General features: G+C 36.8%; 1 protein-coding gene across 1 annotated transcript in view; it reads left to right on the plus strand.

Annotated features, from left to right (window-relative positions):
* The first annotated feature begins 1,540 nt into the window (after window positions 1-1,540).
* The window catches only part of LOC149828730 (lysM domain receptor-like kinase 3), a 119,894-nt gene continuing 93,851 nt past the window's right edge, over window positions 1,541-27,583 (plus strand). Inside the window, exons 1-2 of the mRNA XM_090017698.1 lie at window positions 1,541-3,368; window positions 4,438-4,509. Coding sequence (XP_089873824.1) covers window positions 2,570-3,368; window positions 4,438-4,509 — 871 coding nt within the window. The 5' untranslated portion in view covers window positions 1,541-2,569. The remainder of the gene's footprint in view (window positions 3,369-4,437; window positions 4,510-27,583) is intronic.

Below are 27,583 nucleotides of genomic sequence, written 5' to 3' on the forward strand. Positions count from 1 at the left end.
TTTGCTAATGTGATAAAATACTTTTTAGGTTTGATATGCTTAATGTGTTTTTTAGAAATATTATTATGATTATCAATTTTATATGGACCAATATATTCTCAAGATTTTCTTTACGAGATTTGACACAAAACCTGCACCGATGGCTTTTCTCTGAGATACAAAGAGTCAGAGCCTACGGGTCCGACTCTTATATGCCAAATTTGTGTTAGAACGGCTTTGCAGGAACAGTTTTGTCTCTAGATCCACACACTATCGAACACCGAACGACTCGCTGCAGGGACCACTTTGTCCCCAAACGGGTTTTGTCCTGCATTTCACACGTGCCCATAGGGTTGGGCAATTGGCCAGGTCGGGTCTTACTTGGTGTAAGCAAAGCAAGGGTTCAGAACCCTAACCCAGGCCGAGGTGGTATCCAATGTGGTAAGCGGGTCCTATGCCAAGCTGAAGGCCCAGGTTCGAATCCCTGTGTCACATGAGGCTTAAGAGATATGTGGTAGGGGTCTGCCTAACCCAGCTTGCCTTTCAAAAAACAAAGCAAGAGTTCAAAACCCTAACCCAGGCCGGGCTCGACTGTGCCAGGCCACAGTTTGTCTGCAGGTCTGACCCAGGCAGGTTGTCCGAGGCCGCTGACTGACTGTGGGACATCGAGCTGGATGGCTACTTATCTACTTAAGATCTCGATTTGGATTGAGACTTTTTCAGAATTGGGATTAAGGTTGGAGCCTCGTGGTCCAAACCAATCCACGTCAGATTCAAACTTTAAGAATGTAGATTAGGATATGGATCCAAATCGGCATCCGACCCGTTTGCAGATTAGCCATTTTCACCAAGGTAAAAGTCCATGCCCATACCTAGGGGTGTCAACGGGTCGGGTTTAGGGCAATTAATCGGCGATTAATTGATCGTACAGTTGGCTGCAGGTAAGGACAGTTCGGGCAATAAATCGGGAGCTTTACCAGTGTCCCTTTTCTGCCCCTTCCTTTTACTTTCCCAACTTTGGGCCCCACATTGAACATTCCCACTGGAATCCAATCTCACCTTTTATTTCACGAAAATATACAAGATGCCCTCTAGAATATTAAGTTAAATTAAAATAAAAACACTACTAACATATCATCATAACGAACCTTGGGAAGGGTAAAATTGATATTGGAAGATGGGCTCCTTTGGACCCCAACAGATTTTACTTGGGGTGAGTCTACCTAAAGTTTGGATCGGACCAGCTGGTGAATGGTGGTATAAATAAACTCGCCCGGCCGGCCCGGCCCGGCCCTTGTGTTCACTGGACCTTAAACTCTTTGGCTCCAAGGGGCTGGGGTTGGAAGGGTGTGACACAAGGTCTAGATCCAGAGTCCAGACATCCAGGGTACGTGGCTGAGATGATTTAATGGCTAAAAAGTCCACGTGGGGTCATGGTTCATGACTTTTTTTTTTTATGACAAAAACTCTCGCCCAAGTCAGGAAAATCTCGGGTGACAACCCATCCTAAAGTGGCCCACCTCTAAAAGCTATAAATACACCCCGTGCAACAGTGGAGTTTAATCCGGTGCCTTCGTCTCAACGCCTCTTACAATCGCCTTGCTTACTATGCGGCGGACTCGCGGTGGTCATGGTCCATGGATGTAGAATGGAAAGTGGAGGAAGAGAGTGAGGTGAGGTGACTGAAAAAGGGGGGTGGTCTTGTCATTTTGAGGGCACTTCATGTGTTATTCTTACTGTCGAGGTGACAACATATCTCAAGACGATCAATTCTCTCGCTCTGTATGCGTTTACCTCTCCCATCTAAATGACAAATCCTTCTCTAGAAATAGAAGAGCTAAACACACTCTCTCTCTCTCTCTCCAACAGGTCTAAAAACTAAAAGCTCTGCAACTCTCCTCTTTCTTCCATTTTTCCGTGCCCATTTTTATCAATCCAACGTCATCTCTTGCTGTCATGATCATGACCTCCACCACACCTCTCTCCCTCTCTCTTCGCTTCTCTTCCACCATCATCTGTAGCCATTTTTAGAACACCATCATAGAAATCCTTCCTCTTTTCTTTCTTCTGGATTCCGCTATTGCTGGCCACCCGTGCCCACAATACAATACCCACCAGTATCCTTCCATCGTCACCATCACCATCACCATCGCCATCACCATCATCATTGTCACCATCTCTCTCTCGTATTGGGTTCAAATCGACCTTATTCTCCAAATCTTCTCTTCTGACAGCTGAAAGTTTCTTTTTTATTTTTCTCCACTAGTCTCCCCAGTTTCCTCCTTAACATCAATTTCTTACCTCATCTCTCCATCTCCAAGCTATCTCCTCAACTTCTCTCCTCCCTTCCATCACTGCAACTTCTCCTCTGTATCCTCCTCTTCGCTTCACTCTTTTGCAGTCTCCTCTGTTTCTTTGACAAGGTTTCTTTTCTTCCTATTTGCTTCCACACTTTCCTCCTTTCTTTTAGCTCATATCCTCTGTATTCCCAGAAATTCTGATATAAAAAGTTCATTCATTCACCATCTCGCGTTTTCCTTCTTTTCTGCGTCTGTTTCTCATAACTATCTGATTTTTCTACCTGAAAATCATGATTTTATTCGATTTCCGTATTTTTGGTGTCATTAGTTCTCGAAATTTTCCCTTGTATGCCTTTGCCATTTCGGTTCATTCCATCCCTCCTCATTTTTCATATGTGAGGATCGTTCCCTTCCCTTTCTTTCCCTTCGTTAGTTTTCTTAAGGGAAATTGTCACCATTTTTCAATGGAATCCCCAAAATCTCCCTTTTGCTTCACACCCTCTTGCCTTCTTGCTTTCCTCCTCCTCTTCTTGAGCTCCCCATCAGCTCTTTCTTCATCCCTTCCCCTCAATTGCTCCGATACTTCCCGGGTCTGCACCTCCTTCATTGCCTACAAGGCCGGGGCCAACCAGAGCCTCGCTGAGATTCAGAGCATGTTCGACGTTTTGCCTCCGGATGTGACGATGGAGCCAAGCCCAGAGTCCGACGGTCGTCGGTATCTCTTCATCCGGAAGAATTGCTCCTGCTTCCCACCGGTGAAGCGTTACCTGAGCAGCAGCACTTTTACAGTGAGGGAGAGTGATGGGCAGGTTAACAACATGGTAGCTCGCGCCTATGAGGGTCTCGCCATCGTGCCTAATTCTACAAGGAGGGCGCACATTGGCGCAGTGGTGTCGCTGCATCTCCTCTGCGGGTGTTCTAGCAGCCTGTGGAACTATCTGATGACTTATGTGGCGCAGGAGGGTGACACAGTGGCGTCGTTGGCTAGTAGGTTCGGCGTGAGCATGGCAGATATTGAGGATCTGAATGGTATCGGCGATCCAAGTGTCATTTCGGTTGGCGAGGTTTACTATATACCACTGAATTCAGGTTGGTTCTTCACTACTTGAATGTTTTCGGTTATTTTGATGGTGGTGTTTCAGATTGTTCGTTTGCACATTTCAATACTTGTGCTGAATGCTTCTATTGTTCTTTGATTTGATGACCTCGACCGTTAGCATAAGCATTTTCACACCTAGATTGTTTTTTTTCCCTCTCTTATTGTTATGTTGGTGATGTCCTAAATTCCTCATGTTAGTGTTTTCAGCTGCCTATATTGAATTTTTCTGGTTGTTATGCTGGGGATATTTTAAATTGTTAGTGTAAATTTTTCATGATATATGCTCGCTATTTATTTGTTGTATCTGACTAAATAGTTGACTAGTTGATTATGCTGTCTGAATAGATAGTTGACTAGTTAATTATGCTATCTGAATAGATGGTTGACTGGTTAATTATGCAATCTTAGTAGAGAAAATTCTTAAAAACAGAACAGAAGAGTTTCTTGTATCCTACAGCGAACTTGTTGAGGCTGGCCATTAACACAGACACTCTGATCCATTCTCCCGCTCTGTGTGTTTCTCACGGAAGCTGACAAGCATCCTTGTTGTGCTTTCTGGTTTTGCTCTTCAATTTTCAACATTCGTATTCAGCATTGTTCCTTTGAATAATGGTTTGAAGTGCACGCAGTACCTGGTTCAGCTTAATAATCTGTAGGCACATTGTGGAAATGTCTAATTGATTAATATAAACTTGGTGTTGCTGTAGACTAATAAAATTAGTAGTGGTTATCAGTAAGCGTTAAATGTTTCTCCTCCAATTGTACACTGGACATGAGCAGATACAGCTTCTTATCACTTTCAGATTCTCTACTTAAAAGGACAGTGTAATTTGTTGGCTAAGCTGATGGTTGATGCATTGTATTACCTGTTTTATGTGAATCCACTGTATTTATCTTTGAAAATTGATTTGCTTTGATTCAGTAAGTAATAGTTAGATATTTCTTGCAAAAATAGCTACGCTGACGCCTACAATAACTAAGAGCTAGAATCCTACATTTTTGATGTAGAGATAAAAGTATGAGGCTTACGTTGAACTTCTTGCCATGTTTGTGTTGCAGTTCCTGGTGTACCTTATTCTCCACCTCTTGTGATTTCACCCGCACCTCCCCCAGTGGTTTTTGCCCCTTCAGGTGAGATTATCTCACGTATCCATGTTTCATAGTTGGTTACATTATCTCTCATATATATGTCTATTCCAAAGCTATGGTGGCCAAATTTACTAATGCAAGTTTGTCCTAGTGGAAGCGACTGTTTATTCAAAGTCTTCAAGAATTAACTAGTAAAATTTTCAATATGTCATGTGCTTCTGGTGTTCTAAAAACATTTTGTCTGTCCGTGGTGGTCCCCTTTTGAATACATGAAATAAAGATAATACCTGGAAACTATATTTAGCTTTATTTTCTTTTTGTTTATGTGCATGCTTGCATGCTCACGGGCATGTGTATGTTTCAGTTCAATGTCTGGCCTTTTTCATGCTTTCTTAGGCATATTTATGCAGCATTATTTCATTGTTTAGTTGGTTGCATAAAAAATAAAAATTTAGAAGTGGTGTTCTTGGCACATGTGAAACTGGTGATGTATCTTGGGATTTTGGTTGGAGAAAGCAAGTGTTTGAGTGTGGATCATTCCATGAAGTTGATCCTTTGGCTTTAGACAATTGGCCTGAGTTATGATTTGTGGCATTTCAAGGGTGAGCTTATGGCCCAATTAATTATTTCCTATTAGAGAATATATCAGATCGGCATGCCTTTGCATATTATAGCATCTACGTGAATGTGGTTTCTGCACTCTGATCTGCTACTAAGCCCTTATACTCCTTCATGCACATCATTGTTTAGTTGGTTGCATAAAAAATAAAAATTTAGAAGTGGTGTTCTTGGCACATGTGAAACTGGTGATGTATCTTGGGATTTTGGTTGGAGAAAGCAAGTGTTTGAGTGTGGATCATTCCATGAAGTTGATCCTTTGGCTTTAGACAATTGGCCTGAGTTATGATTTGTGGCATTTCAAGGGTGAGCTTATGGACCAATTAATTATTTCCTATTAGAGAATATATCAGATCGGCATGCCTTTGCATATTATAGCATCTACGTGAATGTGGTTTCTGCACTCTGATCTGCTACTAAGCCCTTATACTCCTTCATGCACAAGCAGGAATAGTTCAGTACTCATATGTACATGAAATTTAGCATGCAACAACAAATATGAGACTAATATTGACAAGACTATCTGATTCTCTAGTGTGATACACTGATGTTCAGTACTCATATGTACATGAAATTTATCATGCAACAACAAATATGAGACTAATGTTGACAAGACTTGCTGATTCTCTAGTGTGATACACTGATGTTAGTAACCTATGGCTGTCATGCTCGAGCATCCATGTAATATCTCGGGAAATCGTGGATTTTTTTTAAAAAATTTATAAATGTTATTTTTACTTAAATAAATATATTTTTCGCTGTTTTGGGTTAAAATAATGTATAATATATAATATATAATATATAATATATAATATATAATATAGGGGCTGACTCAAGCTTTGGATCTCAGTATGGATCGTGGATTCGTTAGCTGAGATCCATGGTCCATCTATTTTAAGATAAATAAGTCTTAATAATAATTATAATAATAAGATTAATAAAATAAAATATATACAAAATATATATATTTGGGAGAATAGTTGGAAAGGGACATTCCTTCCTTTTTGAAATAGGATTCCTCCTATTTTAGTAAGGGACGTCTCCTCCTTAGAGGAGGACTCCCTTTTATAAAAGACATGAAGCCCTCTCTCTCAAGCACGACCTTGAGAGAGAGAGAGAGAGAGAGAGAGAGAGAGAGAGAGAGAGAGAGAGAGAGAGGGCGGTACAGGAGCAACTGAGCCTGCAGGCCCTGCACTCCTTCAACACCATCATCTCCTTTGCAGTTCTGTCCGTAGCGAAAGGTACGGGTCTTTCCTCTTATGAATCAATAGGTAAGGGATTTAGCCTAAGATTGAATCAAGCATGGATTGAGAAAAATCAAATCTGTGTTTCTATGCACAGATTTTCGATTTATCAAACCTTGATTCTTCTCCGCTGATTCGAATATCGACTCTCTGATTTGGTTTTGATGGGCCTAAAAATCTAAATTTATTGTAGATACAAAGGAAATTTTCTGTGATTATTTTTGTTGGATTAGATTTATTGGGCTTATATCTAAATCAGTGTTTTTCTAAATTGGGTTCAGCCTATTTGTTTCAACTGGCTTTTGTTGGAGATTTAGATATTGTTCACGAGGGTTTTAAAGTCATAAGCAAGAACTTGTTTGGTATGGGGTTCATGATTTATGTAGTTTGATTTAAAAATCTGTTTGACCGATGCTTATATTAAGTTTTAAATTCATAAAACTGATTTAGTAGACAGTCAAGATCGATGAAGTTTTTGGGGTTCACACACCTCAATAGACTGTCCGTCTTGCATAATATTTCATGTATGCTGTTGTGCAAACGTGTGCAGGTTCTGTACACGTTACACATTTTTGTTGCATGACCAAATTGACGTGTTAGCATGGTCTGATTGTTGATTTTTTTGCATGTTCTAATTTAATTTAAAGTTTGGACCTTAATATGCGTTTTTTTTTGGGGGTTTTAGATTCTAAATTTCTTTTGTTAACATGTATCAATCTTTATTGAGGACGCATGTACAGTTCTCGTTTTGCTGTTTACCCATGCATGGGTTTATGCTGGGTTGATTGATCAGCATCCGAACATGGGTTATTGGTGTAAGTTTTATGAAATGATATTTTAAAAAAGATATTTTTGATGAAAACGGTTTGTGCAAGCCGGACACCAAATAATAAAAACCGGCTCACACGAGTGGTGGAGTCTGGGTTGATCTCAAGGAACGGGAGAAACACTTTGTATTCCACACAAATCTACTCTTTATTGCCTTGAAAATAAAAGAATTAATTAATTAATTGACTAAGAGTGCAACTCTCTGCCGAGGGCTTAAACAAATAAAAATAATAAAGTGGTCTTATTACAAACCCAAAATAAATGAATGAATAATTTCTAAGCTAAAAATTAAATAAAAGGGTCTTTACTGCTTGAGCTTCTAGTCCCTTCTTGATGCCTTTGATTTATGCTTTTTCTTGCATATTTGGATTTTTGGGGACCCTTAAGGGGCTCTCTGAAGGTCTTGAAGGGCCTTTTGAGAGGACCTTTTGGGGATCTCAGAGAGCTCAGGGGTACTTTTGAGGGCTCACCGCACGTCCAACCGCTTCCCTACAAAACAAAATCGCAAAGCAAAAACAAAACACAGAAAAACTACACAGAAATTCAATGTTAATTCAGAAGAGAATAAAAAAAACAAGAATCTAACTACTAAGAACAAACTAACTAAATGTAACAATTGTGAACTAACATGTAACAAACTAGAGCACTAAATGACAAAATAGCAAAACAAACTAACTAGCAAGAAACTAATTTGTAACAAATTACTAAAAGATAAAAATTAAAAGCAAGTAAATGAGTAATAAACTATATGATGTACGGATTCAACTTCTTTAACAAATCTGACGCAAACTCATAAAGAATTAACTAAACTACGTAGAATAACTACTTACAACAACAACAACAACAACAACTACGCCTTCATCCCAAAACAATTGGGGTCGGTGATATGAACCAACAAAGAAAATCATTCTGGGTCTTCCACATGAATTCTTCTCCTCCATTCATTTCTATCCAATGCCATGTCCTCGGTGAGGTTCAAAGCATTCATATCCTTTCCTATCACCTCCATCCATGTCTTCTTAGGCCTACCTCTACCTCTTTTAACTAATATATTTTCCCATTTCTCCATCCTTCTAATTGGAGCATCATTAGGCCTTCGTCGAATATGTCCAAACCACCGTAAACGATTCTCTCTTATCTTATTTTCAATGGGTGCAACGCCTAACTTCTTACGTATCTCCTCGTTCCGAATCTTATCTTTTATTGTATTTCCACACATCCATCTCAGCATACGCATCTCAACTACACTCATTTTTTGAATATGATGTCTCTTGGCAGCCCAACATTCTGTACTATATAGTAAAGCGGGCCTAATAGTCGTCCTATAAAACTTTCCCTTCAACCGCAATGGCATTCTACAATCGCACAACACTCTAGTTGCACTCTTCCATTTCATCCACCCAACCTTTATCCTATGATTTACATCTCCATCAATTTCTCCATACTTTTGAATGATAGATTCCAAATATTTGAAAGAATCATCCACCGGTATTTCTTGCTCACCAAGCTTCACTACACTCCCATCACTACTTCGTTGCTCACTAAATCGACATTCCATGTATTCTGTCTTACTCTTACTCAACTTAAAACCTCTTGCTTCCAATGTCTGTCTCCATAATTCTAACTTAGCATTAACCCCAACTCTAGACTCATCAATCAAAACAATATCATCAACCTTTTTCTTGAATTGATCTCGTAAGATCATTCATCACTATAGCAAATAGGAAAGGGCTTAAAGCAGCTCCTTGATGTAACCCAACCGTTATAGAAAAATTGGTTGTCACCCCTCCACAAGTGCGGACATTGGTTACTACTCCTTCATACATATCTTTAATTATACTAATGTACTTGAAAGAAACACCTTTCTTCATCATTGTCCACCAGAGAACGTCCCTAGGTACTCTATCGTAAGCCTTCTCCAAATCAATAAAAACCATATGCAAATCTTTGTTTATCTCTCTATTTCTCTCAATAAGTTGTCTAAGAAGATGTATAGCTTCCATAGTTGATCTTCCAGGCATAAAATCAAATTGATTCTCCGATATCATGAGAACATTCCTCAACCTAGACTCAATCACCCTCTCCCAAAGTTTCATAGTATGACTCATGAGTTTTATACCACGATAGTTTGTGCAATCTTATATATCACCCTTATTCTTATATAGAGGCACCAAAGTACTCTTCCTCCACTCATTAGGCATCTTATTTGTCCGCCAAATCTTGTTAAAAAGATTTGTCAACCATTCTAAACCTTTCTCTCCCAAGCATTTCCAAGCCTCAATAGGTATACCATCTGGGCCAACTGCCCTTCTTGATTTCATTTTCTTCAAAGCCTCTGCAATTTCTTTCTTTTGAATCTTGCACATGAAGTCACGATTCATCTCATGAAAAGGAATGGAAGTCTCTAAGATCCTGAGCATGACTTTCATTAAATAGCTTATCAAAATAATTTTTCCATCTCTCCTTAATCGCCTCATCTTTGACTAAAACCCTTTGCGTTTCATCTTTGATACATCTAACCATACCCAGATCCCTTGATTTCCTATCTCTCATCTTTGCAAGCCTATAAATATCCTTCTCGCCCTCTTTGGTATCCAACTCATCATAAACCTCCTTATATACCTTATCTCTCGCGTTCCGAACTACTTTTTTAGCTTCCTTCTTTGCTATCATATACTTCTCCAAATTCTCATTATCACGACTTTTACTTAGATTTCTATAACACTCTCTTTTAACCTTAATAGCTAATTTGACATTCTCGTTCCACCACGATGTATCCTTACCTAGCGGTGCATCGCCTTTAGACTCACCCAATACCTCCTTAGCCACCTTTCTCATGCCACCCGCTATCTTATTCCACATAGATTCTGAATCCTCCTCGAGACACCAATCAACTTCCTTAACTACCCGCTCTATAAACATTCCTTGTTTAGCTCCTTTCAGTGCCCACCACTTAATTCTAGGATCTATCCTATGTCTATCCCTTTTGCGGCATAGTCTAATTCTAAGATCTAAAATTAAGACTCTATGTTGTGTAGCTACACTTTCTTCCGGTATAACCTTACAATCGATGCAACAACCCCTATCTCTCTTTCTAAGCAGGAAAAATCTGACTCGTATTAACCCCACTTTTAAATGTTACCAGGTGAGACTCCCTCTTCCTAAACCAAGTGTTTGCTAAGATCATATCATAGGACAAACCAAAATCTAAAATCCTTTCTCCACTTTCGTTTCTTTCTCCTATACCATAGACTCCATGGATACTCTCAAATCCATCCCTACTAATGCCTACATGCCCATCAAGGTCACCGCCGATGAAAAGCCTTTCTCCATAAGATATCTCTTGTACTACTCCATCTAAATCTTCCCAAAATTGACGCTTAATGGAATCATCTAAACCTACTTGAGGTGCATAAACACTAATAATATTAATAATATCCGTACCTAATACTAATTTAATAAGTAAAATCCTATCACCCTTCCTACGAACCTCAACTACATTATCTATCAACTCACGACTCATAACAATCCCTACTCCATTCCTATTTCTATTTATTCCTGTATACCAAATCTTATATCCCCAAGGTTCTATCACTTTTGCTTTCTCACCTACCCATTTGGTCTCTTGTAGACATAAAATATCAATCTTTCTCCTACACATAACATCTACTAACTTTACCAACTTACCAGTTAAAGATCCTATGTTTCAAGTGGCTAACCTAATTTTATGGTCTTGGACTAACTTCTTTACCCCCACCCGTCCAACAAAGTGAGGGAACCCTTGCCTATTTGACACCACACCCGGGCGCAGGTGTGACGCGTCGCTTCCGGGCGACGACCTAGCAACCCTTGCACATTTATCACTGCCTCCGGGCCTATAGAGTATAGCGCGTCGCTCAGTAGGAAACGCCCCAACGAAATTCTCATATTGGTTCATATTCATAGGGTATGACTAAGTTTTTATGCTGGCTGTCAGAGGCCTACCGCAACCCTCCTCCTTTATCCGGTCTTGGGACCGACAGTGTATAACTAAGCAGTTATGCACAGGCGGAGTTCTAGAATAACTACTTAATTTAAGTAAATTTACTCTAAATCCAAGAACTGGCTATTGTATTTTAAATTAACCAAACATGCAATATTAAAATTTAAGCTAACATTCACTTAACATGAGGCAATGCAAACTAAATCTGCCTAACCTCTAATCTAATCATATTGTACGGAATTCAAAACTGAACTAATTTAAATAACAAACATAAAACAATAATAAAATAACTAACCTAACTATTTAATTTGATGAATTAAAAATCAAAAGCAAGAAATCGGCTAGGATGTATTTAACTAATTTGACTATGAAGGAAAAAATATATATATCAAGACTAACTAAACATTCAGATCTAGATTGTCGTGAATTAAACTAATATCCTACAACAAACATGAATACAAAAATCACTAATATAAACTATGCTAACAAAATCGATAATTGAAATAAGAAGAGAATTGACTAAGTAGTTTTAATCTAAATTAATTATGCTAAACTAATTACAAAACTATTCTAATTGCTGTGAAACTAAAATTTGACTTGAATTAAAACTGCAACAAAAAAAATGCTTAATATCTAATTCGGCTAAGCTACTCTATTTAATTAAAAACTATAATTTAGCGATAAAACGACTATTGTCTAATCTAATTAACAAAAATCAAAATGCTGGAATTGCGTTAACACAAATCTAACTAATAACGAACATGAATTAAATCTAATTTATTTGGTTGAAATAAATAAAAGAAATCTAATTATTCTATTTATTTTACTCTATCGATTTCTAATTAGTTACTAAATAACGACAATTACAATTAATTAAAACTAATTTGATTATGATGAAAACTATCAAGACATGATTCACGCAATAAAAACTAACTTTTTAATAAATATAGCTGGAGATGTTAGATCTAAGAACCGAAAAATAAAAAGAATTAAAATTAGTATCAAAACCCTATTCGGCTATTTCATAAATATCACTAAATTAATTCTAATTGATATCAAAAATTTAATCTAAACTAACCTAACCTAAATCTAACATGAACTGAATTGAAATCACTAAAATATCAGAAAACTCTATACTAAATCTATCGATTTGAATAAAATAATATTATTCTATGTGCAAATTAAGAAAATTGGCTAAACTAAACTATTATATATATATATTTTATATTTTCAGATAATAAAAAATAAACTAATCTGAACTAGATGTGATGAATATGCCATGAATAAATAAAACTACATGCAATGATATAATATATGATACGGAGAAACTAAACTATGAAACTGTTAAAATGTACACTCAAAATCAATATTGTAAGTATAAATATATATACTTATATACATAGAGATACGTATACATATTTTATATGTATACGTATCTCTATATATAAGTATATATATTTATACATTTTTATCTTTTTTTACCCAAAAGGGTATTTTTGTCATTTTACATTTTGCGCATATTCCATTTGGAATATGCTGTAATTTTTCCATTATTTTTGTAATTCTTTTAATTTTTATTTTTTCTTTTTTTGCACTCTCAAAAAGTGCATTGGGGGTCTCCCCAATAGAGTCGTTGGGGAGCCCCCAACGGTCACAATTGTGACCGTTGGGAGCTCCCCAACGACTCCTTTGGGGAGCCCCCTCTTGCCTCCTTCCTTCTTGTATAAATAGGGGTGTTCCCCCTTTGTATTTTCTTAAGCTTGAGAGTCTCAAGCATTTGCTTTTATATATTGAAATACATGCATTATTGCATGTTTATTATTTATACACTTTTTGTGTATTTTGTTCAAGTGTTGTGAGAGTGCTTTCGTGCACTTCTTTTATAAGGTTTTTATGCTTGTTTATGTATTGTCTCTTCGTAGACAATTTCACATGGTATCAAAGCTCGGTTGTTGATTGGAGATCGTGAGATCCGCCTTTGTTCGAGTGCCTCGAAAACCGTGCCTTCGGATTTTTTTGAGATTGAAGTGGTGGATCTTGCTTCTCAAATATTTTAGAAGGATCTTGTGCTAAGAAGAAGTGGAAACATCGTATTGGTACGCCTTTTTTCTTCTTCTCTCTACGTCTTAATGGGTGAGAAAGAGTCTCACTTTGCCCTTGGCTTCAAGTTGAATGGGTCCAACTATCATATTTGGGCCGGGAATATGGAGGCCCACATAAAAGGAAAAGGATTGTGGGGTTATGTGCAAGGAACAATTCCGGAACCGGAACCCAAGATAACCATAATGGACGGAAGTGAAATCAAGATTCTTGAGGGAGAGGAAAGGATCAAAGCTCTTGAAGAATACTCAAAGAAACACGACGAATGGGAAATGAAGAATTTCAAGATTCTTTCTTGGTTCTTCGCATCCGTCGAAACGAAGATTAATGCCAACATTATCAAATTCAAAAAGGCATCGGAAGCTTGGCATTATCTCGAGAAGATGTATACATCAAGAGACCTATCTCATAAGTATTACCTTCAAAAGAAGGCCCTCTCCCTTACTCAAGGTGATATGTCTATTAGGGAATATTTTGCCGATCTTTCCTCTATTTGGGATGAGCTCTCTATGCTTGAACCAAAATGGAGTGGAGAGGCAATTGAACTCCGCCACAAGCAACTTGAAGAAGATCGTTTCTTCAATTTTTTGAATGGGTTGAGACCGGAATTTGAGCAAATAAGGTCATCACTTCTATCCTCATTTACTCCTCCCTCTCTTGAAGATGTTCTCACCAAATTAAGTGGTGAGGAGACTCGTATGAATTTATGTAAACAAGGACCAAGTGTTCTTATGGTTCCTTGTAATTATGAAGAAAATAATGAGGTTAATGCCGTATCAAGACCCGGAAATAATGTAAAGACCTATCGTCCTCCTCACTTTAAATTCCAAAATCAAGGAGGAGATGGTGGACAAAGAGGGAAGCGGGACTATAGCAAGACTATATGTCACTTTTGTAAAGAACCGGGGCATATCAAGCCGGTATGTCCCAAATGGAAGAAGCTCCTTGCTATGGCCACCACCGGCGCACCACAAAAGGAAGAGGCATCATCAAGTGGGTCACTCTCGTTGAACCAAATAATGGAAGCCCTTCAACCTCTTCTCAAGGGAGCTACATCCGGTGTCGCCGTGTCTACTTCTTCCATTCCAGGTAAAGTCCCTTGGCTTTTGGACTCAGGTGCATCCTTTCATATGTCCCCAAACATGTTTTCACTTTCCGATTATTCAAAAAATACTTCTCCATCCTTTGTTTCCACTGCGGATGGAACTTCTCTTGAAATTAAAGGAATAGGTAATTTTGAAACTCAAGACTTTTTTATTCCAAAAATTAGATTTATACCTAAACTTAATTTAAATATTCTTTCTGTTTCTCAACTCTCGGATCATGGTTGTGATATTAAATTTTCATGTGATAAATGTTTAATACAGGATCGCCTGTCCGGGAAATTGATTGGGGAAGGCTTTAGAAAAGGCGATTTATACTACATGGAATCTCTTCGAGTTCCAAAATCTTTTTGTAATGTTGCCCGAAACAAAGATATAAACATGTGGCACAAAAGACTTGGTCATCCTAATATCACCAAGTTGTCTTACTTACATTTTGCAAAAGACCTATGTAAAAGTTCCTTTTCTTGTAATGACTGTATTCTCGGAAAAATGAAAAGTTTACCTTTTGAGCAAAGAACTATGTTCTCATCAAAACCCTTTGAAATTGTTCATTCCGATGTTTGGGGACCGGCACCTGTTGTCTCAAAAGGAGGTTTTTCTTATTATGTTATTTTTGTGGATGATTTCTCTAGATATTCATGGATCTTTTTTCTTAAATTCAAACATGAAGTCTTTTCATGCTTTAGAACTTTCCATTCGATGATCAAGAATCAATTTAATAGTAACATAAAGATTTTTAGAAGTGATTCTGGAGGAGAATATCTCTCCAACCAATTTAAAATATATCTTGAAGATCAAGGAATCATTCACCAAAGATCTTGTCCTAAAACTCCCCAACAGAATGGGTTGGCCGAAAGAAAACATAGACATATTATTGAGACCACTAGAACCCTTCTTATTTCCCAAAACATACAAAATTTTTTTTGGGCTGAAGCTGCTCTTGCTTCTGTTTATCTGATAAATCGTTTGCCTTCTAGATTATTAGGAAAAATATCCCCTTTTGAGATTTTATATAAACTTGAACCAGATTATAATAGATTACGAGTCTTCGGGTGTAACGGGTGTAAGTGTTTCATACTTACGGATAAGAATGACAAACTCTCTCCCAAGGCTATCCCCTGCGCTTTTCTTGGCTATTCTGAAACTCAAAAGGGATTTCGGTGTTATGATCTTCGAGAAGATAAGTTATATGTCTCTAGAAATGTAACTTTTTTGGAAAATGAAAGTGGATTTGAAAAAAATGTTTTGCAACAAGAAAATTTTGATTATTCCTTCCTTTTTGACTTATTGTCTAGTAATGATGATGTATCTAGTGATGATGATGTATCATCAAACCATGATGAGGACATTGAGGGTAATGTCGAAGAGCATAACCAACAAGAAGGCAGGAGTTCAAGTGATCCAATAACATACTCACGTAGAAACCAAGACACCTTTAGAAGTGCTATTGATCAATATAGTGAACTTGTTCCTGTTCTCGATCACCGTAGATCTGAGAGGAATAGGAGACCTCCAACTCGTTTTGTCTCCTTTGATTCCTTTTCACCCCGATATAGGACTTGTCTTAGTGCCATTCATTCTTATTTTGAACCTAGAAACTTTGAAGAAGCTAAAAAATGTATAGAATGGCAAGAAGCTATGCAAAATGAACTTAATGCTCTTAAAAGGGCTGAAACTTGGGATTTCGAAACTCTACCCATAGGAAAGAAAACTATAGGTTGTCGATGGGTTTTTAAGGTTAAAACTAAGAGTGACGGATCCCTTGAAAGGTATAAAGCTCGCTTAGTTGCAAAAGGGTATGGGCAAGAGTATGGAATTGATTATGAAGAAACTTTTGCTCCTGTAGCCCGAATGGTTACAGTTAGATGTCTCATTACTATTGCATCTATTAAAAATTGGAACATTTTTCAAATGGATGTGAAAAATGCTTTTTTAAATGGTGATCTTAACGAAGAAGTATATATGGATGCCCCACCAGGCATGAAGATTCCTGAAAATAAAGTTCTTTTTCTTCGAAAGGCTCTTTATGGATTGAAACAGGCTCCCAAAGCCTGGTATGATAGATTTACCAGTGTAATGTTGGAAAATGGTTTCTTCTCATGCTATACTGACACTGCTCTATTTACTAAGAAATCTAAAGCAGGGATTGTAATATTATTGCTCTATGTTGATGATATGTTAATTACAGGTGATGATGTTCAAGGAGTCAAGGGTATTAAGTCCGTCTTGACTTCAAAATTTGAGATGTCAGACTTGGGTTTTCTGACATATTTTCTTGGAATTGAGGTTGCTTATTCGCAACGTGGTTATTTTTTATCTCAGTCTAAACTTGCTTGTGAGATTATTGACAGATCCGGGATTTCTGATGACAAAGTATGCGAAACTCCTGAAGTTGTGGGAGCAAAAATAAAATTGACGATGGTGTTCCTTTAACCGATCCTACCCCTTACAGGCAGCTGGTAGGTTCGTTAATGTATCTTAGTATTACTAGACCTGACTTATCACATGCTATACACATCGCCAGTCAGTTTCAGCACGCTCCCACAACCGTTCATATGAGTGTTGTTCTTCGCATCGTCAGATACTTGAAGGGCACAATAAATAAGGGAGTATTTCTATCTTCTTCTTCTGATTTAAAATTACTTGCTTATACTGACTCAGATTGGGGAGGTGACCCTAGTAACCGTCACTCCACCACTGGTTTTTGTGTTTTTCTAGGTGAATCTTTGATTTCATGGCGATGTAAAAAGCAACAGAAAGTCTCTTTGTCATCCACTGAAGCCGAATACAGAGCCATGGCATCCACTACCATGGAAATTGTATGGATTCGACAACTTTTGGAAGATATGGGAGTACCTATCCGAGAACCAACAAAGCTGTGTTGTGACAATAAAAGTGCAATCTATATTGCCAAAAATCACACCTTTCACGAGCGAACAAAGCATATAGAGATGGACTGCCATTATGTCAGAGAAGAATACTTGAAGAAGGTCATTGATCTACCATACGTGACGTCTGAGTATCAACTTGCGGACTTCTTCACAAAAGCTCTTTGTTCGCCTAGATTTCATTTCCTTCTGGACAAACTTGCGGTTATCACACCGTAAGTTTGAGGGGGGGTGTTAAAATGTACACTCAAAATCAATATTGTAAGTATAAATATATATACTTATATACATAGAGATACGTATACATATTTTATATGTATACGTATCTCTATATATAAGTATATATATTTATACATTTTTATCTTTTTTTACCCGAAAGGGTATTTTTGTCATTTTACATTTTGCGCATATTCCATTTGGAATATGCTGTAATTTTTCCATTATTTTTGTAATTCTTTTAATTTTTATTTTTTCTTTTTTTGCACTCTCAAAAAGTGCATTGGGGGTCTCCCCAATAGAGTCGTTGGGGAGCCCCCAACGGTCACAATTGTGACCGTTGGGAGCTCCCCAACGACTCCTTTGGGGAGCCCCCTCTTGCCTCCTTCCTTCTTGTATAAATAGGGGTGTTCCCCCTTTGTATTTTCTTAAGCTTGAGAGTCTCAAGCATTTGCTTTTATATATTGAAATACATGCATTATTGCATGTTTATTATTTATACACTTTTTGTGTATTTTGTTCAAGTGTTGTGAGAGTGCTTTCGTGCACTTCTTTTATAAGGTTTTTATGCTTGTTTATGTATTGTCTCTTCGTAGACAATTTCACAGAAACTACGGAGAAAAGGGAGAGAAGAAACGTACCTTCCGATCTGTTTCCGACAAAGGGATTGAGAAAAAGAAAGTGGTCTTACCTTCGAGTTGCATGTGCCTCTGTCGAGTGGGGGTAAGAAGAATCGGCGCCAGAGAAACATTAGAAGCAAGATGAAACCAGAGGAGAAAGGAAGAGAACGAGAGAGAACCGATTGGGAACGAGGAGGAGGAAGAGAAGAGAAGAGAAGAGAAGAGAAGAGAAGAGAAGAGAAGAGGGAGAACATGCCTGCGTTTTCTCTGAAAGCAAAAACATGGGCTGCAGTGATGTCTTTTTGCAATCGTTGTAAATTTTGAAAAGATTTTTATATGAAAAACATATGAAAACCAGACATCAAATAATAAAAACCGGTTCTCACTAGTGGATGAGACCGGGTCGAACTCAGGGAACGGGAATATGTTGTATTCAAACAAACAAGTCTAAACTATTCTTTATTGCCGAATTATTGAAATATAAAATGTTCAGAAAAGTAAAAACAACTAACTATTACAACAAATGAATACCCTTCGCAGAGGGCGTAAAGTGCAATATTTACAAACCCAATTAAAATTCCTAAATCTAAACTAAAAAGTAAAAAGACTTTATTCTTCGTACTTCGCGTGTCGTGTAATCACTTCCGCTCCACTCTTATGCTATCCTGCACAATTCAAAGGAACACGAGCAGTACCAGATATAGAAATAGACTATATTAAACTAGCTAGATGCTAAAAATATGAAATGATAAGACTTCTAGACCCGAAATATGATTTCTAATTAGATCTAACTAATTAACTACAGTTTAGGTAACTTTCAGAACATCAGAATGTAAAAAGAACAAGAAATTGAATATGAAAACTAAGCTAAATGAATGTATTAAAAATAGGAAATGACAAACATGAAATGAATGTTAAAAACAAGAAAATTAAGATCAACACACAAGTAACTAAAAATCAGATTGAATTAAGCAAAACATAAAAGCAATTAACATGTAAGTAAAAGACATAGAACCGAAACCAAAATTTATACTTGAAATGAAAGCAAACAAAACATTACTGAACTGAAAACAGTAAAACTTGTAAATGAAAACAGAAGACAAAAACTAACAAAAATACAAGTAAACAAGAGATTAAAAATCAAAAATCAGATATATGCTAAAGATGAAAACATGAAATCAGAAGAAATTAACAACAGAAATTTAGTGAATGGACAAAGTTCAGGTAGATATTCAATGTAATTCAGACTGAAAATTCACGCATACATTTGATTGGATTCATACACATTTCAGCCATTTAATCCAAAAATCAGACATTCAATTGCTGGATTTTAGCCGATTAGTTTGTTGTATCGTGAATCAGATGTAATGAAGCATCTCAAGCTATGTTATTCAGATGAACAGCAGATTGATCTCTGCTGAGCTGTTGCAGAGTAGTTCACGGCAAAGCAAGAAATTCCGGCAGCTGAAGAAAAATTCCTGGCAGCTTCTCAAGATATGATTCTTTTGTTTTGTTTTAAATCCAACCGGAGAACAAAATGGATTCCGGCAGTGCCAGAAAAGTGACCGTGAATCAGAAGTTTCCGTTAGCTTATTACAGATTTCTGAAAAAAAATTCACCAGAAATGTTGATCGATCCAGGTAATCGATCCCTTCTTTTAAAAACAGAATTCTATCGATTCAGATAATCGATATACAAAGCTTAATCCAGCAAATCCAGATCAATGTTTTGATTAAAAATTAATGCAAGTATTTATCAAAACTATCGATCAGAAAAAATATTCAGGCCGATCCTTGTCGATCGCCGGATTCTTCACAGAATTTTCTTCTTTTTATGTTTTCTTTTTATATATTGTTTTTTTTTATTTTCCAAATTGAGATTTATCAGATTATCTTTCAAAAAAAATTAAAACGAAGAAGAAAAACTAATTGGAAGAAGAAGAAGAAGAAGAAGAAGAAGAAGAAGAAGAAGAAGAAGAAGAAGTAGAAGGACTTACCGGAGAAAGAAGAGGTGGCTTCCACTTCAGGCGCCGCAATCGACTGGAAATTTCCTTGCCACCGGATGAGGATGATCGGCTGCTGGAAGAAGAAGAAGAAGAAGAAGAAGAAGAAGAAGAAGAAGAAGAAGAAGTAGGAGAAGAAGGATACTCAACACTGACCGTAAATGAATCTGAGGGAAGAAGCTGGCGACCTCCACCACCGCCGCCGTCGCTGGAAGGAAGCTCCACCGCCGGTTGCCGGATTTGACAGAGAAAGAGGGAGAAAGGGAAGGTAGGTAAGGAATGGCCCGGTGTTGGTGGAGGAGGGTGAGAAAAGAGGGAAAGAGAGGGAAAGAGGGGAAAAAGGAGAGGTTTCAGGCGTAAATGGGGGAGGCGCCCGATTTTTACGATTTTGGGGGTTTTTAAAAACAACAAAACCGGTTTGAACCGGTTTGTTACAGATGCAAACCGGTTCAAACCGGTTTGTTTATTTATTTTTAAATTCAAACCGGTTCAGCCGGTTTACTATTATTATTATATATATATTTTTTTTCAGTTTTAAGTCAAAAACCGTGTAAACCGGTTTAGAAAAATTTTCAAAAACTTTATTTCATTTATAAGAAAAATAAAAACTATTCTAATTTTTTTTTTCTTTTCTAAAAACAAATACTTAAAATGAATATAAAACTATTTACTCTATATATTTTTTTTTTTATAAAAAAAAAAACTAAAACTAACTACTATGATTATAACAAAAACTAAAATATGTATAAAATTGTAAAATAAAACTATTTTTCATGCATTTTCTATTTTTTAAATCATTTTAGCACATTTACTCAAAAACTAACATAAAATTGGGTTTTTGAAACATTATTTCATAAAATCATGCATATTTAAATGTTAATAAACCCTGCATTATATGCATGATCAAATACCCCCATGCTTATGTTTTGCTAGTCCTCGAGCAAACTAGAAAAATGCAAGAAATCAAACTATCACCTAACTCACTTTCGTAGGAATCACGATTGCATTTAGCTCATGCAACAAGCCCTTTCAACCCCTGGGTTACCCCAGTGGACGAGTAAGGTCTCGTGAGGGTTTGCAGTGATGCTACCCACAAACATCTCTGTCATGTGTGCATAATATTACACATCCTCATAAGCAGTAAGTAATTAAAGACTTTGTTTTCACAAATATTTCCTATTATTTCACAATCGAAATATAATTAGAGTCTTTTATATACCACCACAAAAAAAGAATTTCTTTCACTTTTCTAAATATCACAATTATTTGTGTTTTATTCTTAGAAAATCCAATAAAAACATATTATTATTTACTTATCCTCACTCATATGTTTTCTGCACAGGTTTTCTCAATCACACTTCTAAGCATTGAACTTTTCTTTCTTTTTAAGCTCTTTCCTTTTTTTTTTTTTCTTTTCACGCTTTTTCTTTTTGCGCACTTATTTTTCTCGTATAGCTTGCGTGTGGTCTGCTTTTATGCCTTGTGCAATGTCAATATCTTCTATACTTTTTCAATGCATACCAAAAGATATCAACTAAGACATAAAAGTGACTTCCTTCATTCACCTTTATAACTTGAGAGTCAAATATTTCAACTTGTATCTGTTCTCAGTTACTTAGGATCATGAAGTTTTCCACTCTCCTTTCCGAAAATGGAATTAAAAGTTTCAACTTACATCTAAGTTCCATCTACTAAGGATTGTGGAATTATCCAAACAACCTAACGCATGCTTTTTCTTTCTTTTTGAGCTCATTTTTATGCTTTTATTCATTTGCTTAGTTTTTCAAAAATAAAACTGTGCATATTCATATTTATGATTCAAAATAAACTCTAACATGTATCTATCATCATTTCCTCAAAATCCACATAAACAACCATAATTTTTAGATCTATGTCAGAAAAAATTTTTCGTGGGGCTTAAAAATCCTCTAAAAACATCAGATTTGAAATAACATTCATATAAGTTCAAACTATTTCTTTAAAAATCTACTTTTCATGACAGATGTAAACATGTGCAAGAACGTAAACAGAAATATCAAGGTGTGCACTCTACACCCTCCCCCATGCTTGAATAACACTGTCCCAGTGGCACTCCCCCATGCTTGAATGAAACTACGTGAATGCACATGAGAGAAAATAAATGAGGGAAAAGAGTAGAATGACCTAACATGAATTAAAAATACACGTTCTATGAATGTAATAAATGCAATGTATACATGACAAAACACAAAACTCATGAATGAAACAAAAAGAACCTGAAAAACTCATGAAAAAGTACAAGCAAAATAAAATCTATAAATTCTAAGCAAATCTAATAATGTACAAGATATGGGTTGCCTCCCATAAAGCGCTAAGTTTCACGTCCCCAGCCAGACGGATCCCTGGAAAAACCTTCATCGTCCATGAGATCAATGGACATGAAGTCAGACTCAACCGGGCTCTATGAAGAAAAGAGTGTCATCTGTGACACTACGCACTGTGTTTCCATCCCTTCTACCTCCAACTGTAGTATCAAAACTCTCTTGACATGAAGAACGGAGATTAGTCTCATCTGAGAGACTGGTCAAGAATCGAGAGTCTAGGACCGACCGAGTATCAATTAATGCAACTTCAGACAAGTGGTGAATATGATCAGGCTTGACTTGATCAAGCACCTTCTGCATCTGTACCTCTTGCTTACTAAAAATTGGTGATCCTAAAGGCTGAGAAAATGGGGCTTTATATGAAGACTGTAACAACTGAGGGCCTTGCCCCTTCTGCTGAGATAATATGGAAATCGACTCGTCAGTAGAAGTGATATGGGGCTCATGAGTCGATTCCTGAGTGGAGTGACACGCCTTCCCATACTGAAGGGATGTAATAGATTTGACTTGCTCATGATGTGAATCAGTGGGTTGTAAGTCAAATGACATGGGATCCTCTCCCTTAGGGACAACAGATTGACTATGAAGGTTCCCCTGACTTTGTCTACTCAATGTCTGAGCTAATTGTCCCATTTGAGTCTCTAGCTTGGCTATTGACTGCGTATGGGAACAAAGAGTGGCCTTGATATCAGAAAAAGCTTCTAACATCTTCTCTTGAAATGATAAACTTGGAATGGGCTCCTGAGGAGAAGGTAAACAATACTGGGAATGAACCTGTGGAAATATAGGATGCGAGTAACCTTGTGAAGGGTTACTAGGTCTATACTGTGTCTGGGAGGGCTGATGGGATGGGGAACTGAACTGGTTTCGCCAACCTGTGTTATATGAAGATGTAAATGAATCGGGCATGGGTTTAGCTAAACCTTGGGCAACATTCACCTGTTCCTGAACGAATTCAGGATATAATGATGCTGCCGGAGAATCCGCAACACAGTGTGCAGGGCAAGCACATAGCTCGCACACTCTTTCTACTGGACTTCTCGAAGAATTGGCTAGGAATTGATCTAACTTCCTAGTCAACTGGTCAACCTTGGTACGCAATTCTAATTCGGACCCAACTTCGGAAATCCCAACTTTCCTAGGACCACTAGACAGAGATGTAGTCCTATCGAGCCGTGAAGACAAATTATGATGCATTATGTTTTCACTCAAGGTCTCGAATAAAGACCACGCCTCGTCCTCACTCTTGAGCATAAAAGTGCCCCCACAAGACGAATCAACCATTTGACGGTGCTTTTCAGTAAGCCCGTCATAAAAATACTGCACCAACTGCCAACGAGGCACTTGGTGACGGGGACACTTACGGAGAAGATCTTTCAATCTCTCCCAAGACTCGTGAAATTGTTCTCCCTCAATTTAAGAAAAACTGGTTATAGCTTTACGAAACTGATTCGTTTTACTAATTGAGAAATATTTTTTTAAAAATTCTTTTTGCATTCCTTCCCAAGTAGTAATACGAACCGTCTCAAGAGATTTTAACCAGTGCTTGACTTTATCTTTGAGAGAGAACGGAAACAAAGTTAACCTCATAGCATCTTCTCCAAAATTATTGATTCGCACAGTTGAGCAAATCTCAAGGAATTCGTCGAGATGACGATATGGGTCTTCATTGCTAAGGCCATAAAACGAAGGTAACATTTGAATCACACTAGCCTTAATCTCAAAATGGCTCGCTCCTACATCAGGTCTCGTGATGCAGGAGGCTGGAGTATACGTATTTGGCATGAAGTACTCCCTCAAAGGACGGATCAATTGATGATCGTCAGCCATTGCGTACACCTTAGAGTAGACCGGTGTAGCACACGTCCTAACTTTGGGTTTTCTACCTAACTAACGCACTAAGCGGCCAAACCACGCAAACCACAAAGCGAGTTAACTAAAAACAACAAAAACTAAACAAACACCACGCAGTTACACATAAAATAGATTATGCATAGAAATATAAAATCTATGTGTACGGTACCAATCGTACACAGTCACCTTTAAGGGAATCCTAATAGGTGGGCTGTGCAGAAAAGTAAGCTCGTCTCTAAGATATGCACATACGTGGTTCTAAACCTAAATGCACACAAACACTAGGCAATAAAGCGAATACTAATATTACGCCGTTCCCCGGCAACGGCGCCAAAAATTTGATGTCTTTTTGCAATCGTTGTAAATTTTGAAAAGATTTTTATATGAAAAACATGTGAAAACCAGACATCAAATAATAAAAACCGGTTCTCACTAGTGGATGAGACCGGGTCGAACTCAGGGAACGGGAATATGTTGTATTCAAACAAACAAGTCTAAACTATTCTTTATTGCCGAATTATTGAAATATAAAATGTTCAGAAAAGTAAAAACAACTAACTATTACAACAAATGAATACCCTTCGCAGAGGGCGTAAAGTGCAATATTTACAAACCCAATTAAAATTCCTAAATCTAAACTAAAAAGTAAAAAGACTTTATTCTTCGTACTTCGCGTGTCGTGTAATCACTTCCGCTCCACTCCTATGCTATCCTGCACAATTCAAAGGAACACGAGCAGTACCAGATATAGAAATAGACTATATTAAACTAGCTAGATGCTAAAAATATGAAATGATAACACTTCTAGACCCGAAATATGATTTCTAATTAGATCTAACTAATTAACTACAGTTTAGGTAACTTTCAGAACATCAGAATGTAAAAAGAACAAGAAATTGAATATGAAAACTAAGCTAAATGAATGTATTAAAAATAGGAAATGACAAACATGAAATGAATGTTAAAAACAAGAAAATTAAGATCAACACACAAGTAACTAAAAATCAGATTGAATTAAGCAAAACATAAAAGCAATTAACATGTAAGTAAAAGACATAGAACCGAAACCAAAATTCATACTTGAAATGAAAGCAAACAAAACATTACTGAACTGAAAACAGTAAAACTTGTAAATGAAAACAGAAGACAAAAACTAACAAAAATACAAGTAAACAAGAGATTAAAAATCAAAAATCAGATATATGCTAAAGATGAAAACATGAAATCAGAAGAAATTAACAACAGAAATTTAGTGAATGGACAAAGTTCAGGTAGATATTCAATGTAATTCAGACTGAAAATTCACGCATACATTTGATTGGATTCATACACATTTCAGCCATTTAATCCAAAAATCAGACATTCAATTGCTGGATTTTAGCCGATTAGTTTGCTGTATCGTGAATCAGATGTAATGAAGCATCTCAAGCTATGTTATTCAGATGAACAGCAGATTGATCTCTGCTGAGCTGTTGCAGAGTAGTTCACGGCAAAGCAAGAAATTCCGGCAGCTGAAGAAAAATTCCTGGCAGCTTCTCAAGATATGATTCTTTTGTTTTGTTTTAAATCCAACCGGAGAACAAAATGGATTCCGGCAGTGCCAGAAAAGTGACCGTGAATCAGAAGTTTCCGTTAGCTTATTACAGATTTCCGAAAAAAAATTCACCAGAAATGTTGATCGATCCAGGTAATCGATCCCTTCTTTTAAAAACAGAATTCTATCGATTCAGATAATCGATATACAAAGCTTAATCCAGCAAATCCAGATCAATGTTTTGATTAAAAATTAATGCAAGTATTTATCAAAACTATCGATCAGAAAAAATATTCAGGCCGATCCTTGTCGATCACCGGATTCTTCACAGAATTTTCTTCTTTTTATGTTTTCTTTTTATATATTGTTTTTTTTTATTTTCCAAATTGAGATTTATCAGATTATCTTTCAAAAAAAATTAAAACGAAGAAGAAGAAAAACTAATTGGAAGAAGAAGAAGAAGAAGAAGAAGAAGAAGTAGAAGGACTTACCGGAGAAAGAAGAGGTGGCTTCCACTTCAGACGCCGCAATCGACTGGAAATTTCCTTGCCACCGGATGAGGATGATCGGCTGCTGGAAGAAGAAGAAGAAGAAGAAGAAGAAGAAGAAGAAGAAGTAGGAGAAGAAGGATACTCAGCACTCACCGTAAATGAATCTGAGGGAAGAAGCTGGCGACCTCCACCACCGCCGCCGTCGCCGGAAGGAAGCTCCACCGCCGGTTGCCGGATTTGACAGAGAAAGAGGGAGAAAGGGAAGGTAGGTAAGGAATGGCCCGGTGTTGGTGGAGGAGGGTGAGAAAAGAGGGAAAGAGAGGGAAAGAGGGGAAAAAGGAGAGGTTTTAGGCGTAAATGGGGGAGGCGCCCGATTTTTACGATTTTGGGGGTTTTTAAAAACAACAAAACCGGTTTGAACCGGTTTGTTACAGATGCAAACCGGTTCAAACCGGTTTGTTTATTTATTTTTAAATTCAAACCGGTTCAGCCGGTTTACTATTATTATTATATATATATTTTTTTTCAGTTTTAAGTCAAAAACCGTGTAAACCGGTTTAGAAAAATTTTCAAAAACTTTATTTCATTTATAAGAAAAATAAAAGCTATTCTAAATTTTTTTTTCTTTTCTAAAAACAAATACTTAAAATGAATATAAAACTATTTACTCTATATATATATATTTTTTATTTTTATTAAAAAAAAAAAAAACTAAAACTAACTACTATGATTATAACAAAAACTAAAATATGTATAAAATTGTAAAATAAAACTATTTTTCATGCATTTTCTATTTTTTAAATCATTTTAGCACATTTACTCAAAAACTAACATAAAATTGGGTTTTTGAAACATTATTTCATAAAATCATGCATATTTAAATGTTAATAAACCCTGCATTATATGCATGATCATGCAGCTAAAAGAATAATATTTATACTAAAGATTCTAGGTTACACGATTTCTATGGAAGTTTGGATAATTTCAACAATTCCAAAAAGGGTCTTCCTCTAAAAACGTGTTTTTCAAAAAGAGACTACTTCTGTACCGATTAAAATTAATTAATTAACTCATAATCTAATTAGAGTACAACTTAAATAGTCCTAAACTAATCTAAATACTGAAAAACGCAGGGAAAAGCTTGAAATATGCGATTTTGCCTTTATTTTCGAATTTAAAGCAGTTTCTCAAAAACACCAATAAGAATGAGTTTTTAATGCAATTTTTCACTGGATCATGCATAAAATAGTACGAATAAAATGCAAAATAT

The sequence above is a fragment of the Nuphar pumila genome, chromosome 9 (assembly GCF_984573655.1).
Source record: "Nuphar pumila chromosome 9, dmNupPumi1.hap1.1, whole genome shotgun sequence".
NCBI lineage: Eukaryota > Viridiplantae > Streptophyta > Magnoliopsida > Nymphaeales > Nymphaeaceae > Nuphar > Nuphar pumila.